The sequence below is a fragment of the Monodon monoceros genome, unplaced genomic scaffold (assembly GCF_005190385.1).
Source record: "Monodon monoceros isolate NGI ecotype Baffin Bay Population unplaced genomic scaffold, NGI_Narwhal_1 Super_Scaffold_6, whole genome shotgun sequence".
NCBI classification, from domain to species: domain Eukaryota; kingdom Metazoa; phylum Chordata; class Mammalia; order Artiodactyla; family Monodontidae; genus Monodon; species Monodon monoceros.
The window spans coordinates 1,600,758-1,616,231 of record NW_021703783.1 but is presented as its reverse complement, the minus strand read 5'-3'; the positions used below and the strand labels follow the sequence as shown (position 1 = coordinate 1,616,231).

At 55.8% G+C, this 15,474-nt stretch overlaps 1 protein-coding gene across 1 annotated transcript in view; it reads left to right on the top strand.

Moving 5' to 3' along the window:
* The window catches only part of WNT5B (Wnt family member 5B), a 91,782-nt gene extending 78,282 nt beyond the window's left edge, over positions 1-13,500 (top strand). Inside the window, exons 2-5 of the mRNA XM_029205094.1 lie at positions 600-753; positions 1,805-2,052; positions 7,259-7,551; positions 12,124-13,500. Of these exons, the coding sequence (XP_029060927.1) occupies positions 668-753; positions 1,805-2,052; positions 7,259-7,551; positions 12,124-12,582 (1,086 nt within the window). The 5' untranslated portion in view covers positions 600-667 and the 3' untranslated portion in view covers positions 12,583-13,500. The remainder of the gene's footprint in view (positions 1-599; positions 754-1,804; positions 2,053-7,258; positions 7,552-12,123) is intronic.
* The last annotated feature ends 1,974 nt before the right edge of the window (positions 13,501-15,474 follow it).

The following is a 15,474-nucleotide window of genomic DNA, read 5'->3' as shown; positions in this document are numbered from 1 at the left end:
TCCTGGAGGGCACAGAGGAGACATGGGCCACCGAGGGGCCACCGCTGGCACAGCCTGGGGGCAGCTTTTACATTTCCCAGAGGAGTTGGCTGGAGAAAGTGAAAAGTCCCTCCCTTCTCCTACTGTCTGTCCCGGTGGACTCGGGCTGGGCTTTGGAAACCGCGTTTAGCGGGAGAAGGGTGCAGACTGAGAACGAAGGCTTCTGCTTGGCTGTAGGTAACCAACTCGCCAGGTGTTTTTAGCTGCACGCAACAGATACACCCCTGGGGGGAGCCGATGGGATGGTCCTGTCTCCTTGGACGTTCTGGAAGGAGGGCAGGCGTGCATAGTAGCAGCCAAAGCATCTCCCTAAATGCCGCCCGGAGTGGCTTTGCGCTGGAAATGCCTTGTTTTCCTCCCTTTCCTGGTCTCTCAGTCCCCTGTTTCCTTAAGCAGCACGTCCCGAGCAGGGCTCCCCAGGCTGGAGCGACCCCCAGGGTGAGAAGGGGAGGGTGGGACGGGAGGCTGGGGAGAGATGGACCTTCCCTGGGAAGCAGGCCCTCCCGGTGCCCCTGGTCTGCATCGCACACTGACTGCTCCCTTTGGCCTCTTCTCTCCAGGGAGCCCGTCTCGGAAGCCGTCGGCCCCCGGGGTCTTCCCTGGGCCCTGCGGGGGGCGCGGGCAGACCATGCCCAGCCCGCCTGCCCTGCTCGCTGCTGCCGCTGCGCTGTTCGCCTGCTGGGCCCCGCTTCGGGCCGCGGCCAGCTCCTGGTGGTGAGTGCGGGCTGCAGCCCTCCCAGCCTGGCCCCCTGGGCCATAGAAGAGGGGTGAAGGGGCTGTTCCCTTTTCAGCAACCCCAGGAGAACGGGCACAGCTCTTTCTCTCTCGAGCCCCCAGCGTTACGTAAAGGCTCCCTGAGGAGAAAGGATTGGTTCATTTGGCTTTTTCTCTGATCCTGTCCACAGTCCCCTTTCCCTGGACCTCCTCCGTCTCCATGGGTTGTTAGAAACAGCTCTTTTGTTGCTCTCGGATCAATACGAATATTGATTTTTTTTTCCTGCTGGTGAGGGCAAGGAGAGTAGGATTCCCAGTTTCTAAGTCTGAAGACCTGATGAGGGCTTTGCAGGAGCATGTGTGGCTTCCTTTTGTGTTGTTAAGATTACTGTCACTGCCAGGTGGACAGGGGAATGGCAGGCATGCCCCCTGTCCCCTGTTTGGCATGGTCTGTGCTCTGCTCTCACTTTTGCTCAGATGGCAAAACCGCAGCCTTCCGCTCTGGCTTAGCACCTTATTATATCTGCTAGATGAGCGGGAGAGCCCTACAGGGCAGGGTCAGGGGCCGTGTGGCAGAGAAGGAAGTGCAGACTTTTAGAGTATATGGCCAGGTATGTAAATTGGTTTCGATTTTAAAGGCCTAAGGGGAGTTCTCTTGAAAGGAATGGACTGCTTTCCGCACACATCCTGCACTTGGGCCACAGTGGCCTGGCCGCGCCTCCTGCAGAGAAGCGGCCTCACGCACAGCACGCCCACCTGGCAGGCCACTCCGGTCACCCCCCCTGAAGCCCTCTTCCAGCTCGGAGCACTCCTCCCTGTCTGGTCACTGTGGATCCAGACGCCCAAGGTGGTCTCGGGCATTCGACATCTCACACGTCGCCTGCGTTCGTGCCTCAGTTTCCCTTTGAAGGCAGGAACTCGGTTTTGGGTGACTTTCCTTCCCAAGCCCCCGGCTCAGGGCCTGCCCACGGAAAACCCCCCTGGGAGGGGGTCCGGTGCGAGGCCTGCTGCTGCCCCTGGGCCGCGCTCACTCCCGGCCCTCTTGCTGCAGGTCTTTGGCTATGAACCCGGTGCAGAGGCCTGAGGTGTTCATCATCGGGGCGCAGCCCGTGTGCAGCCAACTCCCCGGGCTCTCCGCCGGCCAGCGGAAGCTGTGCCAGCTGTACCAGGAGCACATGGCCTACATAGGCGAGGGGGCCAGGACGGGCATCAGGGAGTGCCAGCACCAGTTCCGGCAGCGGCGGTGGAACTGCAGCACCGTGGACGATGCCTCCGTCTTCGGGAGAGTCATGCAGATAGGTGAGCGGGGCGTGGGGCTGGAGCAGCTGTGCTTCCCGGCCTGGGAGCCAGGGCTCCACAGGGGACCGGCGTGCTAGGGGGTGGTCTCGGGTGGCGTGCCGGCGCCCAGCCCCCGGGGTCAGCTGGCCCTCTGCTTCCCGCCCTGCTCCGAGCAGGGAGCCTAGAGGCGCTCCCTCTGGGTAGGGGGCGGGGGTCTAAGCTGAGTTAGAGCGGATCGGGAAGCCCGCCCACCACGACTGACCCCTGTCTCAGCTCCAGGGCCTCCTCGAGAGCTGTGGGCAGAGAGCTGAAAATTGCAGCCCTGAGTGTCTGGAGAGTTTTGCCTCTTCCACTTGGACACTGAGAGAGAGAGAAACTTTGGGACAAATTGGCGATGGCTGTCATTAACCCGACCCAGATCCAGTCCCGGCTTTTTCATTTGAAAGGGGGTGTGTGTGAAAATGAGGGCGGGGAGGGGCAGACTGAAGGAGGAAGGTGAGAGGGCCACCCGCCTGGATTCCCGTCCTGTCCCCTCTGCCACTCCCGGCCGAGGATTCTTCGGCTACCCTGTTGCTTAGGTGGAGGTGTGATCTGGGCTCTAATTGTTTTAGGTCCTTTTGAAATGCAATCCTCCCCTCCCTGGCAAGAAATTGAGAAATCCGGCCCTATTCTACTGGTTCTTATCCCCAGGGCCATAAAAGGAAGGTGTTAGAGCACCATGTCCCGGCTCACACTCTCCTCGAACAGCTCCCCCCCCCACCAAGGCAACATTCTGCAGTTCCCTGAGGCTGCGGTTTCCAGCAGGCCGGGACCAGGGGAGTTAGGGATTCTGCGCTTTTGCGAAGGCCCCTCCCTCTCCTGACCCCCTTCCCCTCCCTCCCTGCCCCACATTGAGAAGTGAGGTCCAGGGAGATTACACTTTGAACCTTGCTTCTCTCTTCTTCCTTCAGCATCAACTCAAGGCCCTTGAAAGGAATTCTCATGAGTTCCTGTAACAGTCCTGCTGGGCAGCTTTCCCGAAACAATAGGCTTGGGGGTCAAATGGGATTCATTCATAGTTGATCAGTTCTTCTCAAATACGCTTAGTGCCTGTCCCTTCTTCCCTTCTTCCCTTCTTCCTGGTGAGAGTCTTGGTTAGCCACTCTCCTCCCTGCCTGCTGGGTTTCAGGTGAGGAAACTAGGATGGCCCAGGTGTAGAGAGAGGCATCCCCTAATCACTGTCAGGGAACTAATATTTCTTTGGGACCTAGTGAATGCCTGACGTTGGCCAGATCCTTTTCTCGTAATTTTGTTGCGTGAAGGCCCGAAAGTGCGGCTTTGCTTTAGGGAAGAAGGCGTGTCGGGAACAGAAACTCCGTGGGGTGCAGGTCTGCGTGGTGGAGTGACCATGAAAGCAGACGCTACCAGTCTCTGCCTTACTCCGCTACAAATGGAACCCCTCTGTTTGCCTTATTCTCACCGTCCCCTTTTGCAGCTTCCCTGCAGGCTTCTGCTGCCTGGGAAGCTGTCCTGCCGCCTCCTGCTGGGCCCAGGCATTCTGGCGAGTCCTCTCCCTGTGTCTGGCGGGTGGCTTCTGAGACTCCTTCCTCTGAGCCACTGCAAGCGTCCCCCACCAGAGGGCAGCAGAGAGGCCTGGAGGGCACCAGGCACCTCGCCTGGAGGCCAGGGAGGCCACGGAGGCGGGAGGCTCCTGCGGGTAGCTGGGCAGCTGTGGAACAGAGGACGTGATGTTGTCCTGCTGTCTCTGTGTCCCGGGAAGATTCACGACCCCTCAGGAGCTCCCTGGCTGCTGGTTTCTCAGCCTGTATCCTCTCTGTATTGTTTCACATACAGAGATGCCCCCAGTTCTCCACTGCAGAGAGCAGCACGAGGTCTGTCCTTAGGCTTCCCTGAGGCCCACGTGCTGCCCCAGGAAGGCAGAGCTGCCTGCGCCCAGGGCCGAATGATGCCCCCAACCGAAGGAGACAGAGTGACCATGGGGGATCCTGAGGGGATTCACCGGGACAGACCGGGATCCAACTACATGGTGGGCTGGACCCCCAGAGCCCTGACGTCTGCAGGATTACGCTCAGCTGCAGGAATGTTATTTTAAAAGGCAATTCTGAGAGGGGTGACTCAGCTCTGCAAAGCGTGTTTGCTAAAGAACGGTGGTGGAAGAAATCAGACATATGTAGCTTGGAAAAGAGAAAACATAAAAGGCATATTCGTTGTTTTCAAATCCTGAAGGGCTGTCAAATGGAAGAGGGATTAACTCCAGAAAAGGGAAGTTATAGGGAGGCATCTTTCAGCTTACTCAAAGAAAGAACATTCTGGTGATTAGAGTCATTTTAAAAAGATGGAGTGGGTGGCCTTGGGAACCCAACCCGATGCTCCAAGGCGTGTTGTAAAAGCGATGCTCACAGCGGATGGAGTGTAGATCTGGGCCTGGCTTCAGACTCTCCTCCTTGTCCCTGGATGCCAGGTTGGGAGTTGAGGAACTGTTTTAGGGAGACTTCTCAGGCATGACTCCTTCAAAGGGGTGCCCAGTCCCTCCTCCCTAAGACCCCTTGGCCATCTTACCGTCCTGGGAGCTCGCATAGTCTAACTCCCTAGACCCACAGATCCTGTCTCTGGCTGTGGTTCACACTGGCTCACACATCAGTCCCGAGGGCTGAATCATGAGTGTGGCTTCCCACGTCACCTGGTTTTCTCTGGTGCTTCTCCTGACCCCTGGTTACTGGAGAAAAACTGACTTGCCCTGTCTGTTCTGGTTGCAAACTCCACTGTGTTGTACCTAGACCATCCAGAAGTAGGGCCAGGTGCAGTGACTGCAGACTGCCTTCCTCACCACCTGCCAAGACAGGATCGTGGGACGGCTACCCCTGACCTTGGAGGCTCAGAAGAGGGGGCACGTGGGGAGCAGAAGATCCTGCCTGGTTTAATCGCTGAGATCACGACTGAATCTCAGTTCCCTGCTAAGAATGCCTCCCCTCCCTCCATACCTGAGTCCATACGAGTATTATTTATCGTTTCTCATAACAGCTTTACTGAATGTAATTCATGTGTGGTACAATTCAGCATTTTTTTTTTTTTTTTTTTTTGGCGGTACGCGGGCCTCTCACCACTGTGGCCCCTCCCGCTGTGGAGCACAGGCCCCGGACGCACAGGCCCAGCGGCCATGGCTCACGGGCCCAGCCGCTCCACGGCATGTGGGATCCTCCCGGACCGGGGCGCGAACCCACGTCCCCTGCATCGGCAGGCGGACTCCCAACCACTGCGCCACCAGGGAAGCCCCAATTCAGCATTTTGAAGTGTACAGTTCACCAGGTTGTGCAACCGTCACCACCCTCTAATCTCAGGACATTTTCACAGCCCTATAGAGACGCTGCACACCCACAAGTGGTCACTCTCCGTCTCTTCTCCCTCTTCCCCAAACCCTAGACAGCACTAATCTGTCTCTATGAATTTTCATATCGTGGACATTTCATATAAACGGGATCATACATGGCCTTTTGTGTCTGTTCAATACAGATACAAAATGCCAAGTGGCTCACTTACCATAATAACTCAAGGTTCAACCATGTTGTAGCCTGTCCGCAGCACTTCATTACTTTCTATGGCTGAGTAATATTCCATTGCATGGATAATGCCACCTTTTGTTCACCCATTCATTCGCTGATGGACAATATGAGTTGTTTCCACTTTTGGGGTATTATGAATAATGCTGCGACGAGCATTCACGTACTAGTTTCGCTGTGGACATATGTTTTCATTTATCTTGGATATACTCTTAGGAGTGGAATTCCTGGGTCATATGGTAGTTCTACATTTAACCTTTTGAGGAGCTGCCAGACTGTTTTCCAAAGCAGCTGTGCCTTAAAACGTTCCCACCAGCAACACATGAGGGTTCCGGTTTTTCCATATCCTCATCAACTCGTCATTAGTTGCCTTTTTTTTTTTTTTTTTTGCGGTACGTGGGCCTCTCACTGTTGTGGCCTCTCCCGTTGCGGAGCACAGGCTCCAGACGCGCAGGCTCAGCGGCCATGGTTCACGGGCCCAGCCGCTCCGCGGCATGTGGGATCTTCCCGGACCGGGGCACGAACCCGCGTCCCCTGCGTCGGCAGGCGGACTCTCAACCACTGCACCACCAGGGAAGCCCTGCCTTTTTGATTATAGCCATCCTCGTGGGTGTGAAGTGATGTCTCGTGATTTTGATTTGCATGTCCCTGAGTGTTATTTTTTTATCAACGTTTTTATTGAAGTAGAACATCCATCATATGGGTTCTTAAGTGGTTCACTATAGCAATAAAGTACACAGTTTGGATTTTTTTTTTTTTAAAGAAGATGTTGGGGATAGGAGTTTTTATTAATTAATTTATTTTGCTGTATTGGGTCTTCGTTTCTGTGCGAGGGCTTTCTCTAGTTGTGGCAAGCAGGAGCCACTCTTCGTCGCGGTGCGCGGGCCTCTCACTATCGCGGCCTCTTCCGTTGCGGAGCACAGGCTCCAGACGCGCAGGCTCAGCAGTTGTGGCTCACGGGCCCAGCTGCTCTGCGGCATGTGGGATCCTCCTGGACCAGGGCTCAAACCCGTGTCCCCTGCATCGGAAGGCAGATTCTCAACCACTGCGCCACCAGGGAAGCCCGCACAGTTTGGATTTTTTACAGGAAATGATCTGGACGTTTAGAAAGACCGTGCTGAGTGACCGTGGAGGTGGTCCCCCAGTGCTGTCGGGGTGGGAGGCAGTGTGGACCTCGGGGGACAGAGGGAAACGGCCCAGACGATTCTGGATTCTGTCATCCTAGTTCATTTCTACTCCTGGTCTCGGCCGCTGTCCAGCTAGATAATGCAGGCGTAAAAAGACAGATGTGTGACTCGTGGAGGGGGAGAAACACACCTGTGAAGGAGAGGTGTTTGCCAGGATAGAGCTGCACTGGGGGTCCCATGATTTGTGCCCAGTCTCGTTCCGACCGTCCCACCTGATCCACCAGTGCCTCCACGCCCCCCCTGCCGTCCACTCAGGCCGGCCTCCTAGGAAGGCACAGCCGGGGCGACCTCTCCGGAAGGGATGAGGTGCAGGCCGGGGCTGAAGGGGCTCACGGGCAGACGAGTCAACTTCGCTTCCTGGTCCAGGGCGCTTTCTAACTTTCTAACCCCGGGGACCTCGGCAGGGAGAGGTGCCCCTCCCGGGGTGCGGGCTGGCGGGGCGGCAGGGGGTGAGGGCCTCACCCGTCTCCTGTCCACCCGCAGGGAGCCGGGAGACGGCCTTCACCTACGCCGTGAGCGCGGCCGGGGTGGTCAACGCCATCAGCCGTGCCTGCCGCGAGGGGGAGCTGTCCACGTGCGGCTGCAGCCGGGCCGCGCGGCCCAAGGACCTGCCCCGGGACTGGCTGTGGGGCGGCTGCGGCGACAACGTGGACTACGGCTACCGCTTCGCCAAGGAGTTCGTGGACGCCCGCGAGCGCGAGAAGAACTTCGCCAAGGGCTCGGAGGAGCAGGGCCGCGTGCTCATGAACCTGCAGAACAACGAGGCCGGCCGGAGGGTAAGCGACCCCGCCCCACGCGCACCGGGACGGCGGGCCCCGCCCCCCCCACACCTGGACAGGGGGCCCCACCCACATGCACACCTGGACAGGGGGCCCTGCCACACACACACGTGGACGGAGGGCCCCGCCCACACACACCTGGACAGGGGGCCCTGCCCACACACACCCTGGACAGGGGGCCCTGCCACACACACACCTGGACGGAGGGCCGCGCCCACACACACCTGGATGGAGGACCCCGCCCCCACACACACCCAGATGAAGGACCCCACCCCCGCAGACAACTAGACCATCGGCTGTTCCTGGGCTCTGCTGTGCGATGGCAGCTGGTCCAGGAAGGGGTTGAGTCTGACCACAGAGATTCTTATGATGCTGACCTAGATTCCCACACTGGAACTCATCCTTGATTTCCAAAGGCTCCATTTCCCACGAGACACACGCAGTTGTCACTCTTTTAGCCTTATCTGTTTCTCCACAGGACATCCGTGCCTGTAGGACTTGGGTGCAGTCTCGTCACCAGAATCCCAGGCACCTCTTGTCTTGACTGCCCCTCCTGTGTCGTTTGAACAGTTAGGATGATTGGAAGTTTAGGCCATCAGACCTCGTCTAGGGTTTATGGTTTGTTAGAGGCTCGGGTAAAGCAGAGCCGACTTTTCAGGGCTGCCATCATGCATATCCCGAGACCCAGTCCAAAAGCACACTTCAGTACTGATGGCAAACACACTTGGGTGCTTTAACCTAAGTGGAACTGTGGAAGGCAACCATCCTTTGAAGGCCCAGTCTCATCAGTCTCATGTAAGAGGCGAGGGTCTTCTGAGCCTCAGTTTCAGTGGAGACTAAAATGTAGGTTTGGGGAGAGCTGGGTTTATTGTTTGTGCAGAGCACACCTGGGCCAGGGCTCTGGGCTTCCTGCACGGGTGCTGGAGAGCTCGGGCCTCATCTGCCGGCACCTGCTCGGGAAGCCCCCATGTCTGAGCACACGGCCTGCTCCTCTCTCCTGAGCAGGGTCTGCCCCGACGGGGTCTGCCTCTGCTACCGACTGGAGGCCTCGCTCAGCCAGAAGCTGTCTTCCACTCTTCAGGCGTCCACCGTGGATGTGCGTCCAGATCTCCCTGGACAGAGGTCTGAGGCCCGAGTGCTGGGTGGCAGGAGGCCCTCCTGGCGAAGGGCCGGGGCCACGGACCTCTCAGGAAACCACACAGACCTCTCTCTGGGAGAGCTGTCCACACTCAGGTCTGTGTCAAGCCCGGGCTCGGGGCCCAGCAAGGTACTTAGTGAGGCCAATGAGCTAACGATAAAACAGGAGCAGCAGTTTCTGGAGGAGAAGTAAATTCAGAAATTTAATGTTGGTTCATTGGTGACTCAGTAACAGGATATGGATATACTTCTAAAAAGTGTTAATATATTAATTTCTTAAAAAATTAACTCGTTTCATAGGAGCACATATCAAACAAAGGGGATTGGAAATGCCTCTTCTGTGACTTAGCGTCCTGTGGTGCTGGTAGAACATGGTACCCGTGTGTAAACCTAGCGCCATCACTAGCGTGACGTCAAGTCAAAATTAGAATTGGTCACTGCCCAGCATCTTCCTTGCAGAGCCCACGTCCAGAGGCTAGTTTTGTTTAGCCAGATATGGGTGTTCAGCTGTGGCGTGTCAGGAGTTCGGGCCGTCGCTCTGATCTGTGGCCATTGTGCTATAAATCCGGGTGGAGAGACCAGAACTCTTCTGCTCTGAGGGCATCTGTGGAGCTGCCTCAGTCTCCCACGACTTCCTCTCTGTTTGCCAGTCTTTGGGAGCCTAACCGTGAGAGACTGATTTAAAAAAAAAAAGGTTAGGGTCTTCACTTTATCTCCTGAATGCCCAAATTCTACCCATTTTTCGAGGTCCCAGTTCAAACACCGCGTACTCCCATAATCTTTCCCATCCCCCGTGGCTGGCAGTCTCTGCGAAGCGCAGTGGAGCCTTGCGGACCTGGCTGAGATGTTAGACTTTGCTCACTCCAGCTCCTGAGGAGCGGGCTGCCCTGGGACCCCCGCACGTGACAGTGCAGGGAAAACTCCCCGTGGCCTCCTAGCAAGAGGTCAAATTCAGGAAGGCTTTGCCTGGGGCCCCGGGGCAGATGCGGAGGTGCCCAGCCGCTCGTCCTCATCCGGCCCCACTTCTGCTGGCTCCTCATTTCTTCACCCTTAATTGTTTGTTTGCTTTTTCCAGCCCTTATCTTGGCTGCGCCTTCCATCAGCCTGTCCTACCCCCTCCCCGGCTTCGTCTGTCTGCCCCCTGCAGTCTCCTCACCTCTGCACAGCCCTTTATCTCTCCCCGGCGTCCATCTGCTCCAGGCGGGGAGTCTCTGTCCCTCTCTATGTCTTATCCCCCCTCCAAGGAGCAGGCCTCGCCATCAATCACCTCCCACCTCCTGACACCTACACAGAACCTTCCTCAGGAAACAAGGTGGCCGGCATTGAAAATGCCCCAGACGGGTGTTTTACAACCAGATCTTTTTAAAGGGTAGGATATCTAGGATCTGACATCTTGACCACAGAGGAAATCTCGGGCATACTTTGCAAGAAATTTCTCTTGGCCTTTGAGAGCCTCTAGTGACCCTGTTTTACAATACTGAAGCCAGGGGCGGTGGGTTGATACTGCCTTGTCACTCAAGGGCCTCTGAGCATTTTCTAGATGAAAGCTGCCTTGTCCTTGTGACATTCCTGCCAGTGACCGAGCTCCGTCACACCGTTAGATGCGGAAGAGGGGCAAGGGGCTCTGCCAGTGGGCGAGATGTAGACCTAAGAAAAATTTTTAAACATTCTCTTGCTTTTTCAGTTCGCAGCAAGGGCCAAAATGACCAACCTCCTTCTCTTGCAAGAGGAGCATCTATATATTAGCAACAGTAAAATATTTAAAATACAAACATAACCGTCTCTATGCTGTCTTTCTTCCCAGAAGAAGGTAGAATGGACGTCTAAATAGTGAGGGTCAGTGACGCTCTCCCTTCCTGATTTGTTTTACTAAAATTCCTGTCCCTCCCAAATCTCCCCGTGGAGATGCTTATCCATCCCTCACCCCCAGTCACTCAGTGTCGGGTACACAGTTTTAGGCCCTTAATGTTTCCTCCTTCTTCTAACAGCACCAGCTGCCTGACATCCCTCTCTAAACCGAGGACCATTTCCAAGGAATGTCAGGCTCCAGCTCAGACCCGGGGGATTTGCGCCAGAGGATGATTGCGGGCCCCGTCTTTGAAGTCCCTGTCGGAATGGGGTGTCAGTTCCTTTCTGCCTTTGGCCTGGAGCTGCCAGCCAAGTGCTGGTGCCTTTAACCTTGGGGAGGGGCCTGCCTGACTTCTCCACCCTAATCCGTTTTTAAGCCCCAAGTTTGGTGAGCAACCCTTCCTGGGTGGCCCTTGCACAGTTTATTGAGCCTCATGTAGAGCGACAGTTTCTCCACCCGGAAATAGTGGGAATAGTTCTGTACCAGAAAAAAATCAGGAAGAGTTTGGACAGGAGTAATATGAGCTCGTGCAGCTGAAGCTCTCTCTTGCACCTGCAGTGGTCCCAGCCACAGTGCTGGATAAAGACACAACCTGGGGACTCTTGAAAGGAAAGCCGAGAGAAACCCTTGACAAATGAGTCCTGCCTGCGTCGGTGACAATAACTGTGGCAGAAGAAAATGTTGGGCAGTGGACCTGCATCTTTATCCTGCCATCTGCACTTCTGGGCCGGCTGCCAGGGCTAGTTGACACAATGCATCCGTATGCTTTCGCTGAAAGGCACTTTGTAAGCAGCTTTCTGGTCTGCTCTTGCTTTTCCATTTGGATTTGGGGTAGCCCACGTTCAGGTCCGCTCCCATTTTTGTGGTTCAGTGACTTCTGGGTGGATTTGTTTTCCAAGACATCCGCCCTTAAGATGGACCCACCGGTCTGCTCTCCCATCGCAGAGGGCCTGCCCCTCCCCTGCATCACAGCCACTCCCAGGGGGTGTCTTGTCACAATGTGCTGTGGTTTATGGTGAGGCTCCGATGACTGTAGAGCTAGTGACCAACTGTTAACATAGAAAAAGGGACCGTTTAATTCTTAGGGGACTTGACAGGATTGTGGATAGCTTTCGGCTAGCCAGGGCCGTGCCAGCGGTCTCTGTTCTAGGCTCCCGGTACGGCTGATTCTTTTTTCTGGACTGGGCTCCATATCGTGTAAAAGCTACACTCATGTTGTTGGTTTTTATTTGTTTGAGACTTTGATCAAGATAGAAATAGCCTTTTTTTTTTTTTTTTTCCTGCTGGTAACGACACATTTCTTGTGACAAATTTCAGGTGATAATAAATGGGTAACAAAAAGGGCAAGTGTGCCATCCTGGTAGTGACTCAGACATGGCCGTCACCTCCCCAGAAGTTTTCTGTGTGCTGTTCCTTTTATCCACTTTCAACCTGGAAAGACCTTTGGACACGGCTGGAAAACCGGCGCTCCGCACACGCACCCTGCCGGCCCTCTCCTGCACTCGCCCTAGCCAGCCTCTGGGCATCTTCCGTCAGGGATGTTCCTTCTCATCCCCTTCTCTCTCCTCCCCCTCTCCCCGCAGGCTGTGTATAAGACGGCAGACGTGGCCTGCAAATGCCACGGCGTCTCGGGGTCCTGCAGCCTCAAGACCTGCTGGCTGCAGCTGGCGGAGTTCCGCAAGGTGGGGGACCAGCTGAAGGAGAAGTACGATAGCGCGGCTGCCATGCGCATCACCCGCCGGGGCAAGCTGGAGCTGGTCAACAGCCGCTTCAAGCAGCCCACCCCCGAGGACCTGGTCTACGTGGACCCCAGCCCGGACTACTGCCTGCGCGACCAGAGCACGGGCTCGCTGGGCACGCAGGGCCGCCTGTGCAACAAGACGTCCGAGGGCCTGGACGGCTGTGCGCTCATGTGCTGCGGCCGCGGCTACGACCAGTTCAAGAGCGTGCAGACCGAGCGCTGCCACTGCAAGTTCCACTGGTGCTGCTTCGTCCGCTGCAAGAAGTGCACGCAGGTCGTGGACCAGTTCGTCTGCAAGTAGACAGGGCCGCTCTCCTGTGCCCCTCCACACTGCTGCAGAGTCTATAGGATCTAGATCTGTATAAATCTATTTTATATTTGTATAAAGACAAGGATGGATGGTAAATAACTGAAGGAAGAAAACGGAAAGGAAAAGCCTATTTAAGAGACGCTGGAAATCTTGGAGGATTGGATTTTGCTGGTTCTCTGATCCCAGTGGGTGGGAAAAGGGCTCTGTCCCCACCTCTGGTGGGGACTCTCAAGAGGTAGGGACTTGGGAATGTTCCCTGTCTACCCACCGCGGCCTTGAGGACAGAGGTGGTGCTTGGAGGGGGACCTTGATGATGTCTGGAGTCTTTGCTGGGTGGGTGACTGCCCTGCGACCCTGGCCTCTGGGCCAGGCGGCCCCGTGGAGTGACGGGAACCCAGCCTCACGCCTGGCATCTTCTGGGTCTCGTCCAGAACACCGACTGGTTCCATGAGAGGCCCAGTGCCTCCTTGCACTTTCGTCCGTGTGCATACTTGCAGAATCCACAGTTACAGGAAAGAGGACAGGCCCCACGCCGTCTCTGGGGACCACAGAGGGACAGCTCCTCCCCAGACTCCGGGGCCTGCCTTTCCAGCGAGAATTACTTTTCCTCTGCGATTCACTGGCACCTGCACCAGGAGGGAGGGGTCGTTTGACCTGATGTGTCAGGAGAGACATGGACTCTCTGTGCCTGAGCTGCAGAAAGCCAGGTGGTGACTGGCGAGGGCGGATGGCACCGTGCTCCCGCGCAGGGAGCGGACGCTCTGATGCTTCTGCCGGCCCTCCCCGTTGCGGGAAGCTGGGGCAGGTGCGGCCACGCTCGGCCGGCCTGTTGCGGGCTCTTCACCTGTGCCCCAGATGTAGTTTCCCTCTGACATTAAACACCCTCCACTGAAGTTTCTCTTTCCTTACTTGGACACACGGTTATGTTTCATGGGTCCTTTTATTTTCGATCTGATCCTTGGAACCCTGCTACACGGTGCACACACGGAAGAGGGCGAGAGAATGGAGACGTTCCAGAGCCCTAGTGTGGTGTTGCAGAGACAGGGGGACATCGTGAGAATTCATAAGGTGATGCGTGCGTGCACACCTTCTCCGCACGGGCAACACAGTTACATGATGGCCGTTAACATCGCTGCTCTGAACAGAATTCAGAGTTAGGGTTAAACCTCACATTTACCTCCTCTTCCCACCTTCCGCATTTTACCTCCCACCAGTCTTCCCGGGCTCTTGGTGACCACAGGCGTTGGGGATGCCCTCTGCTGGCTTCTCCGTGTTGCCATGTGCGGTTTTGGGACCAGAACTTCAGTTTTGGAGTATCTGGGACAGGAGAGAATAAGGCAGAGCTCAGGCACCCTAGAAAAGGCGGGGGTCTCTGGGAGAGACACTGAGACAGGCTGTCCAGCGAGCCAGAAGCCACAAAAGACACCAGTTTTATGTTAGAAAAGTTTGTTTCCGGGGAAGTGATGGGATTACGGGATTAACTTGGTTATAACGAGCAAATGACGTTGCAGAAGAGTGTAAAAGAGGTTCTGCCTGAGGGCGTCCACGGTCCCATATCCTGCTGTGTCTTCAGTACCCAAAGAAGGACCTCCTGACCCGACACCGAGGACCGTCCGATGTAGGGCTGTGTTCCCTGTAACTGTTCCTCGCACGCTTACTCAGATTGGTCGACATTTTCAAGAGGAATGGTCCATGAGAGAAAGTGTTAAAACCACCTGGCCTACAGAAGATCAAAAGCGTGTCCTTGGCTTCAATCACTGGCATTTAACCAAATAAACCAACCAGTCACCCAAATCAACCGTGACGGTCAGGGTTTTGAAACACTGGCTGGCTTCATTGCCCTTGCCTACATCACGGGTCCACAGACCCCGAGAGTTACCTTGTATCAGGTGCTCAAAGTGTTTAAGAGCTGAGACCCAGTTCATCCTCAGACACTTCAGAAAGTTAGTTGGGAGTGACTTGCCCACAATCCCAAAAAGTGGCCCCGTGTTCACAAAGGGAGATGGATCACCCCTGTCGCGCCGAGCTTATTCCTGCAGAGTCCTGGCACGGGAATGGGCGAATACCCAATGTTTTCCTTCCAACTGTGGGGCAGATTGTATGTTCAAACACCCACGTGATTGCTGCAGCCGCTGACAACCAGGTCTCGGGATTATTTAATTTTCAAAACGGGTTGGGATGAAGTTAGACTTATTGTCACACGCTTGTGGGATCCTGGTGAATTGGCAGCGGCCTGTGGCGTGGCCGGTGAGGCAGTGGGAAGTGGGTGGAGAATGCGGAGGCCGCCCTAGAAGACTGAGCTTCTGGGGACTTCCCCGGCGGTCCAGTGGTTAGGACGCCGCACTTCCACTGCCAGGGGCCAGGGTTCGATCTCTGGTCGGGGAACTGTGATCCCACAAGCTTGTGTGGCGAAGCAAAAAAAAAAAAAAAAAAAGCTTCTGCTCAGAACCGCAGACTGTGTGGCAGTCAGACCCCCAGCTCCTGTGTGTCCAGATGAGGACCTCCAAACCATGAGCAGGTCCTAAACCTTAGTGTGCTGTGAAAATGCGGAGTCCTAGACCTGCAATGCCAGAAATGTTTATTCACTTGATCTGGGGTGGGTGGAGCTAGGACCACTGTCCACACCCTCATCAAGGACCTGAGGGAACCCTGCGCTGGTGGTCCAGAGACTCTACTGGACCTACAGGCACTGAGAGCTAGCCCAGGACCCACGGGGAGACAGGCAGCTGGGCCCTAATTCCCAACCTGGTGCTCTTGGCAACACCGTGCAGAATTCCCTGGCACCTGAAATGTATTAACATGTAGCCTAATTGAATTAATGAAATGCCTGGACCAAGCAGCCATCCAGGGAGGCTTTCTTTTTTTTCTTTTTTTCTTTTTTTT